The sequence below is a fragment of the Miniopterus schreibersii genome (assembly GCF_964146895.1).
Source record: "Miniopterus schreibersii genome assembly, chromosome: 18".
Taxonomy (NCBI): Eukaryota; Metazoa; Chordata; class Mammalia; order Chiroptera; family Miniopteridae; genus Miniopterus; species Miniopterus schreibersii.
Genome location: NC_138121.1, coordinates 29023875 through 29032839, shown reverse-complemented (window position 1 = coordinate 29032839; position 8965 = coordinate 29023875). Strand labels below are relative to the sequence as shown.

Genomic DNA, 8965 nt, shown 5'->3' with positions numbered 1-8965 from the left:
GTCGACTCTACTTCACAGGGCACAGTAGCAAATGGCAAAGGGCATTAGGACCTGCCTGACCCCAGAAGGGGCTGACACTGTCCTCTGGACTTGGCTGACTAAGCCTCCAGGGAAGTAAAATGCAGACATTACACCAGCTCCTCCTCAAATGTAAGCCCTCCTGCCACAGGGAGCTTGCCCTTGGGCCTCAGGGGCAGCAGGGGACTCAACATCTAACCCGGTCTGGCCCTCAGGCCACTAGAAACCCTGTGCACTAACAGGTGGAAGAGGACTCCTTCATACTAAAAAAGCAAGCAGGACAGGTGAAACACTGCAGTTACACAAAGTGTCCTAGATCTCGTAAGGGCTGCCTCCCAAGTTTGGGCTAAGTCCAGACATCAGGCTGAATGCAAGACCAGAAAAAGAAGCTCTCCCTGTGGAAGAATGTGTTCGGGGCTGTCCCCTGTGCCCCTCTAAATCCAGCTACAGAAATGAGGCCCTATGCAACACCCTACCTGTTCAGCCACTGGAGGGCGCCGCAAGAGCAGCAGGTGGAGCAGAGAGGCTGGCCCACAAGTCCCTCTGAAGCCTCCTCGCTGGCTGCTCCAGGGCTCCAAGCTCTGTGGGCTCCTGCCACCCAGCTCCCACTGCCCCTTCATGCCTGTGCGGACAACAGCTCCCTGCTGTCTGGTCCCTGACCTCTGTCCCCATCCCTGAACAGTCCTGCATTAAATACTCTGTAGTTAAAACTTCTGCAGACACGGAAGGAAAACACCAAATCTGATGTTACAAGATCTTTAATTGACATGCACCACACCACGTGACACATATGTGACACTAAGGAAGAGGTAAATGATAATAAATACACATCTACACAATACGGTTATGTACAAAACACTTCTCTTCAATCAACAGGCAGCAATCTTCTCACTCAACAGACCTGTATCATCATAGATGTCACCATGCTATCAAAGGCCCTGCAAACAGAAACATACCAATTCAGAGAAGAGACCTGGCCCTCCACCCCCCTGCCGGACAGGCTCTGTGGCACTGCCTGTATCCCATGGCATTCTGGGCATCAGTCTCTAACACCCAGATAAGTAAACTTAGATGAGAGACCAGGTCGTGTGTCCTGCCATACCTGGCAGTGAGAACCTAAGTCTCCTGCCTCCCACTTGCCTTCAGGTTTCCCGAGGTCCTGCCCAGTGGGTTTCCAGGCAGGGGTGGAAGAGCAGCGTGGGCATGCATAGCTGCAGAACAGCAAGAACAGTGGCTGTCACTGCCCTGAACAGCCCAGGAGTCACAGGGTTCTACATAACAGCGCTGGCTTCTCCCCCCGGGACCCAGGGTGACCCAAAAAACAGTATCACAGCTGAGAGAAGGCGCCGCAGGAAGGGCCTGGCTCAGGTCACTGTAGTGTTCTCTCGCCTGGCGGCTACAAGCAGCCCCTTGGGAAACGTATCTAGAAATGTAGGGAATTCCCAGGAGTAGGCCTGGAGTGTGTGAATGCTTCTTTATATGAAGCAACTTCATGGCGTTTTGACATTAAAAGAATGTTTATTTGGCCCGGCCAGTGTGGCTAAGTGGCTGACCATCGATCTATGAACCAGGAGGTCACTGTTCTATTCCTGCTCAGGTCACATGCCTGGGTTGTGGACTCGATCCCCAGTAGAGGGTGTGCAGGAGGTCGCTGATCGATGACTCTCTCTCTCCCTCTCCCTTCTGCTCACTGAGATCAATAAAAACATCTAAAAGACTTTATTTGAAGGCTATTTGAAGATACCTGCAATCCAATTTCCTCACCATCCAAGTTCAATATCAAAGACAGAATTAGGCAGCAACAGGAGAATGTTTTCCCAGAAGGCTCCTGTCCATATGCCTGGGCCCCCACTGGTTCTGTGATGGTGCCCCAGTAGCTGTGGGGTGCACGTGGGAAACCAAATGGGCCAGCTCTGCCCCCCCATTCCCCTCTGTTTTATATGTTGGAAATTTGTGTGGGAGTTTGTTTGAAAAAACAGAGTTCTGCTGCTTTAGAATTGGTGCCTTAGAAAAGTGTCCATCCCTTAAAAAGACTTCCCTCCCTTTCAAAATCACTGCCTTTTAGGAAGGCAGGGCCTACAAACATAGGTAGCAACCTGAGAGTAGTAGGCCCACCTGGACTGAATGCGGTCCCCTGGGTTATAGAAGGGGTTACACATCACATCTGTGTAGGAGTTGTGCAGCTTCCGGAACATCTGGAACAAGAACCAACGTTTTTAATTTACATGTACACAAGATTACTGCCTTATTTTTTGCCTCTCAACATTTTAAAACAAAGTGTAAAAAGGGAAACAAATGGCCCCAGGCATGGCTTACAGACACCCTGCACTCACACTGCGAATCTCATTGTCTCGAAGTGCCGTGTTGGAGGAATCCACCACCATAACAAACTTCACCTTGGAGTTGGTCACGTAGCCATATCTGCACAGCTGGTTAGGGAACATGCTGTCAACACAGGGACTCTGAGACAGCATGAAACAAGAGCCTCACAGTGCAGAGTGTGAAAGTAGAGGGCCATCTGTGCATGCCCCCCACTCCCTCTCCAAAGCCACTTTGGAGAAACATAACAAACCTTGCGTTACAGGAAGTGCCCCAGGCTGGGCCTGTCTTACAATGCCAGGAGGACCACATAGACCACACTGGGTATGACTGCACACTCCCTTCGGGCAGCTTCTGGTGTTTACTAGAGAAGCAAAGGGCAGGCACCTAAACCCCATCCTGATTCAGACTCCAGGGCTGCCCTGCCCAGGCCTTGCCCTCTTTATGAATCAATGCTTAGCCTAGGAGTGTTAACTGAAAATTTAGAAATTTCACAAAGGGCAAATCCTGCCTGCAGTGTCCACATCTTTAAAGGCCACTTCATCTCATAGAACATTGGCTCCCAGGCAAGCATCACTGTGGGCAAGCTGCATCATTGCTTGTGGGAGTTTCTTTGAACGCCATGGGTTTCAAGCTATTTGCCCCAAGGGAGTGGTTAAGATTTTACAGTGACTTGTGGGGCTCCGCCTGATAATGAAAGGAGTGAACCCATCATTCCTTGCTCAGTGGCGGCCCTGCTGAGAAAGAAATCCTTGCAGGCATAAACTAGGAGCTTCCCCAGCTCCTCTGTAAACTTGACAAGAGACAGATGCAAACTGTCACAATTTTCTAGGTAATTCAAGCCTAGCTTTTCCCACATTATCCTAATTAAAGGTTAAAATGGTAAGGTCTCAAATAGCCTCAAGCTGCCCTAATTCTCCCTGGGCTAAAAGCCCTCACCTTTTGCTCTTTTCAAGTGGTGGTACAAAATGCCTTTCAAGGCTATCTGATCCTACAGTATACCACACAACTACAGGCAGAATCCCTGGATTCCAACCCTAGAGGGAGAAGCCCGCTGACAGGCCCCTGCTGGGTGTGAAGGATACACCTTGTAGTCCTCTGTGGGGTACAGCAGGCCCAGGTAGAGCTCCCTCTGGTCCACCAGAGCCTTCCCCATTGCAGAGATCTTCTCATCCACCACATCCAGGGACGTGTGCACCATGTAGTGGAACTTCAGCTCGTTCTCTGTGGGGACGCTTCGGATGTAAAGAGGGTAATTCTGCAAGAGGGGATGACAGCAACTGAGGTGATGTGAATCCACCCTGTGTGCACCAATTACGAAAACGAGGCCAGAGCACTTGGGGCGGAGGACTAGCCAAGTGCCAACCAGCCACAGGAACACACTCCCCTTCTCTAAAACTCACTGGTTAATTTTCCAGACTGTTGTGGGCACTGCCTTCAGGGAACCCAATCGAATCTGAGAAGGTTTACCTATTGTCTGCAAAGGGGGCATGCATCCCTAGGGTGGGCAGAAAAAAAAAGATGGCTCTCAAAAATGGGTTTGAGCACGGCCTGACAACTAACCCTGTCACCTAGACAGGTCACTTACCTTCTGTGCAGGCCCCAGCACCAGCACCAGCTCTCCTCCTGGCCCCATAATACTGGCTATTTCCTGATACACCACCTCCTGCAATCTCTTTCACCTTAGCAGAGGCACTGGCCTGCCTCTCACTAAACGCTTCAAGGCTTGGCTCGAACCTTCCTCCATCTCTGCACATCCATTTCTGACCATCTTAATCCTGGAATTAACAGCATCTTCCCGGGGACACCCTCACGTCACAATTCATTGCTTCTGTCCCTCGCCGGGCGCTCCCCACTGTCCCTGCTCTAATGGGGCTGACATCTGGCGGAGACAGTCAACAAAGCCGCCAACGAATAAATAACGTGTTGAAGGAAGCCGGCATTAGGGAGCTTCAAGGCAGGAACGCCTCATAAGCCTGGTCTCACTGAGAACCGAAGGACACTGTAATAGGAGCGTGTGGCCAGCTACCCAGCTCGGTCAGAATTCAGAAACAGCTTCCTAGAGGAAATGAAATCTATGGTGGCCAGTGAAGGGGATGGAAGACGGGGAAAGGGGTCTGGGGGAGAGGAGTTCCAGGGGCAGAGCCCGTCAGGGAGCTGCGGGGAATGCCGCGGGGTGGAGACGGCGGGGTTAGCGGCATGGGGGAGGGGGGAAGGCGACCAGGTCATTCAGATCTTAACCCGAGGCAGCGAGAAGGCCCTGGAGAGATTTTAGGCGGGAGCGTGACACGACCTAATTTGTTTTCAAAGCAGCACTGTGACTGCTGTGTGTGGTGTCGCTCGTCCGAGCGGGCGATGGCGTGGCCGGGAGCGCGCGGTGCTGCGGGATGGGGAAGTGGGCGGCCGACTCCGGAACCGGAGGAGTGGGGCGGGGCGCGGCGTGGAGGCGCCGGGCGGGACAGAGGCCCCGCGGGAGAAGAGGTTCCGGCCGGTGGGCGCCCGCGGCGGCGGGGGGGGGGGGGGGCATGACGCTTGCGCAGCTGCAGAAGCGAGTGTGGGCGGCGCCTCCCCGGAACCGCCCCGACGCCGTCCGCTCCGCGAAGCCCGCGGGCCTGTCCCTCCGGGGCCCTCGGGGTAGGGAAGTGGGAAGGCGGAGACCGAGGGCGGGACCTGGGCAGAGGTACCGGCAAGTGCCGGAGCACCGCACGGCCGACCTTAGTCCGCTGGCGTACGCACCTCCTTGGCGATCACCGCCACGCACACCGCCATCTTGGGAGGCCCGGCCGGCCGCGTCACGTGATCACCAGCCGGTCACGCGCCGCCCGCGCCCCGCCCCTCCTGTCGTCCGGCGGGTCTGGGCGGCCTAGTCCCGCCGCCGGGAAGGAAAAGCCACCCGCCCTCTTCCAGCCGCTCTCCCGGGCTCCGGAGCGCCCGGCTTGGTTGCCATGGCGGCGGTTGCTGTGGTGATGAAATGGCAGCTGCTGCTGGTGCTCAGTGCAGCGGGGCTGGTGGCCAGTGGCACCCCGCAGCCTCCCAATATCCTGCTCCTGCTGATGGACGACGTGAGTGCGGGCCGGGCTCCAGGGCTGCGCGCTGGGCGGCCGGTGGGGGACACACTTGCGGGGTGGATTGTGGGTGGGGGAGGCCCTGGAAGGGAGCGGCCGTGGGGGCGGTCAGCTGGTGCGAGGTTAGCGCCTGGCCTGCGGGCTGCAGCCTCACAAGTGAGTGAAACTGAAGCGAGGTAGTCGTGTCCAGGCTGGGAGAAGATTCCTCCAGCATTTTTCCCTTCTTGCCCCTCTCGCTCGGGTAGGGTGGAAGGGCAGCCCAGACCTGCTGCCGCCCTGGCCAGGTGAGGACCAGCCCGTAGGAGGCCCTGCTCATCCCTGCCCGCCCACCCAGTGCGTCCCTGGTCAGGGAAGGGGGTGACAAGCTGACCAGGACCCCGCTCTGCCTGCCTAGGAAGTTGATTGCTCTGCACCTGTCCTGCCCCAGGGCTGCCCCTGTCCACCTGAGCAGGCTGCTCTGGCCCTGTTGAGAATTCTAGTCAAACGTCAGGTCTTTTGTTTGTTTGGTTTGGTTTTGCTTTGTTTTGTATGGCTTTTGGTGTCCTATATGCTTGATTGATTTTGCCCCAGGCTGAAAAGCAGATCACACTAAATGGAAGATGGGAGAAGGGGGAATGGTCTGCATGGGGTGGAGGCCCAGAGCAGGCTGAATGTAAGCCCTCCGGCTCAAAGTTGTATTTTTTTCGGTGTTACCTTTGTGAGCTGTGTGACCATGGAGAGTCATTTGACATCTTTGAGCCTCAGTATGCTCATCTGTAAAATAGGAAAGCAATTCCTACCTCTCAGAGCTGTAGCAAGGCTTAATTAAGTGAGTTAATGAGATGCTTAACCCAGAAGTGGGTATTTAAACAAGTGCCTCTTTGAAGAGGCAAGTCAGTCTTTCGAGGAGCAGGTCTCCTTCCTACCTTGGGGGTCCACTCTTATTAAGATTACAGATCTGCAGCTCTGGCACGTGGCTTCTTGGATCCAGTGAAAAGAAGGAAACATTTCAGATCTTGAAATAATACTCGGGGATTTGAGATAACTTGGGGCAACCAAAGGACCCTGGGTGACCAGAAAGACCAGAAGAGGAAGAAAGAGGTTCAAATAGATGCTGGGACCAGACGGTGCTTGGCAGCTGTTCGCCAAGACCCAGGGTGGCAGCCGAGATCCCTGTGGCAAGTGGCTAATGTCCCAGTAGTTTGGAAAAAAGCAGGTTCTGTTCTTCATCCATTTGCCCACCTTGGCCTGGGCTTTCCTCTCCCATGCAGTACAGTGTCTCTAAATTCATTCCCATTTTGAGAATGAGGAGAGGAAGGAAGGGTGGAGAGGAGAAACAGCCAAAGATCAGGTCTTTCGCTGAAGTGAAAGAGCGTACCCTGTCAGGTGCATGTGCAGCCCCAGGAGCAAGGTCACACTTGTGGGCCAGCCCTTTGGAGAGTAGGAAGGTAGAACCATTCCTGTGTGGAAGTTGAGTCCTTCACTTTTCCCTGTGCAACTCCTTTTCCTGTGCTCCTTTCCGAAGGAAGCTGGGAGTGGAATGGAAATTCTGAAATTAATCAACGTGAGGCTTCCAGGTAAAATGGGGATGCAGACAAACCTGGGCTGGCAATCCTTCTCCCCTGAGCCTAGAGAAGTTACTGAAGCTCTTGTCTCCTCCCTATCCAGCTCTCCTCATTGTGGTGTGAGGACTGAGGCAGGGCAGAGGGCAGGCTGTGATGGCAGGTCCTGTGGTGTAATAAAAGACAGTGTCCTGGCATACAGCTCCTAAAACCCTTGTAGTGATAGCGGTGTCTGGTGTGCTAATGAATTAGATGGCTGGAGCCCTGGGTAGCTTCAGGATGAGGTCCTCAGAAGACCAAGGTGTGATTCGAGGGTTGAAGCTTCCAGCACAGCCCTGATATCTGGAGAGGGAAAAGTGAGTAGCTGGAGATTGAGTTCTATCACCAGAGATTGATGACTCAATCAGTTGTGCCTGTGTAATGAGACCTCCTTTGAAAAAGAACCCTAAGCAACAGAACACGTGGAGCAGGAGAGAGTGCAGAGCTCCTTGCCCCTTCCCCATACCTCAGCCTAGGTACCTCTTCCTGAGTTGTTCATAATTGTAAATGCAGCACTTTCCTGAGTTCTGTGAGCCGATCTAGCAAATTATGGAACTTGAGCAGATCTGTACCCCCAACTTATAGCAGGTTGGTGAGAAGTTCAGGAGGCCTGGGACTTGTGGCTGGTTGAAGGGGGGCAGTTTTGTGGGACTGAGCCCTTGACCTGTGGGGTCTGAGGCAAGCTCCAGCTAGCTAGTGTCAGAACTGAACTGAATTGTTGGGCTCTCATCTGGTGCCTGGAAAGTTGGAGAAGTCGCTGGTGTGGAAATCCCCACCATATTTGGTATCAGAAGTGTTGAATAAATATAGTTCAAAGTTCCCCAAAAGGCCAGCAAAGATGCTCACAGGAGCCTTTGAACCAAGGCCAGGAGCCTCACATGGCTGTTGGACAGTCCTGGCTGGTTAGAATTGAAAGGTGCTGAGTGTGTAAAATGCACTCAGATTTTGAAGACTCAGTACAAGAAAAATAATGTTTAAAAAACAACAACTCTTTATTACAATGATTTTTTTATTATGAAAAATTAGCATCAGTCAGATGTGCCTGAAAAGATCATAGAAGTGTATCCATAATTCCATCACCCAGAGATTACACTGGACATGCTTTTTAGTCTCATGAACTCATTCAGGTGATGACTGCTCCTAAAGCAGGCTCTGTGGCCCCTCAGCTGGTCCATCCTGATGGCCAGTAGGGAAACTGCTTCCTAATGAACAACACATTAGTCTTGGAAATGCTTGCTTTTTGTGTCAATATTCAGCCTTCTCCAAGCTGGAGTCCCTGTCAAGGCTCAGTCAAGCAGTCTCTTTTGGATGGTGAGACTCAGCCAAGTGCTCTGTCAGGTTTCTGCCCCTTCCCTTCTCTCCAGGTGACAGATGTGTGAGGCAAGTCATGTGCGCTCCAGTTTATTGAAGTGATAATATTTTGGTTATACATGCATACTTCAGAGACTTTGCCTATCTGGTTCCAGACCACTGCAGTAGAGCAAGTATTGCAACAAAGCAAGTTGTGATCTTTTTGCTGGTGAAGAGCTTGTCTTCAGTTTGTAAGAAGAAAAAAGGAAAGGAAAGAAAAGAAACACCTGTGCAGCACAGTAAAGCAAAGTGCAATAAAATGAGGTATGCCTGTATTGAGTTAAGTAAAATATGTTAGGCCCATTCATCTGTTTCTTTTTGCATTTTTAATGAGGCCACTAAAAGGTTTGTAAACTTACACAGGTGGCCCCTGCGTATTTCTGTTGGAAATGTCTTTTAGGCCCTGAAGCTTCTGAGTGGTAGAGCATAACCAACACTGGGAATGTTTTTACTCAAGGGGGCTGACATGGGGAGCCTCCCTGCTTGGGTGCCCTGGGGTAGGGTAGCAGGATTCAGGACAGTGGCCAGGAGCCCCACCGCTCGGCCTCTCCAGTGCAGCTTCCTTCCTGTGACTTTGGGGTTCTCCGGCAGCTGAAACCAAAGAAGTCTGGAAGACCTTTGTCCTGGTCAGCA

At 52.7% G+C, this 8965-nt stretch overlaps 2 protein-coding genes across 9 annotated transcripts in view; one reads left to right on the top strand and one right to left on the bottom strand.

Annotated features, from left to right (window-relative positions):
* Positions 1–760: 760 nt before the first annotated feature.
* On the bottom strand, positions 761–5162 carry TRAPPC2L (trafficking protein particle complex subunit 2L). 2 transcript variants are annotated; one of them, XM_081119272.1, is made up of 5 exons: positions 5074–5162; positions 3423–3595; positions 2352–2439; positions 2134–2213; positions 761–956 (listed from the first exon to the last, which is right to left on the bottom strand). In XM_081119272.1, the coding sequence occupies exons 1-5, from the start codon at positions 5104–5106 to the stop codon at positions 911–913; spliced, it is 420 nt and encodes a 139-aa protein (XP_080975398.1). In that variant the 5' UTR covers positions 5107–5162; the 3' UTR covers positions 761–910. The 2 variants fall into 2 exon arrangements, with proteins under 2 accessions (XP_080975398.1, XP_080975399.1); XM_081119273.1 differs by lacking the exon at positions 5074–5162 and adding an exon at positions 4631–4721.
* A 1-nt stretch (position 5163) lies between these two features.
* The window catches only part of GALNS (galactosamine (N-acetyl)-6-sulfatase), a gene marked incomplete at its 5' end in the record, with an annotated part of 30063 nt that continues 26261 nt past the window's right edge, over positions 5164–8965 (top strand). For 2 of the 7 annotated variants that reach the window (XR_013997581.1, XM_081119259.1), the window contains one exon: positions 5283–5399. Coding sequence is in view for 4 of the 7 variants with exons in the window: in XM_081119259.1 (XP_080975385.1) it covers positions 5283–5399 (117 nt within the window). Of the gene's footprint in view, positions 5400–8448; positions 8597–8965 lie in introns of all 7 variants that reach the window. The other 5 variants (XM_081119255.1, XM_081119258.1, XM_081119256.1 and 2 more) reach the window with 5 other exon arrangements.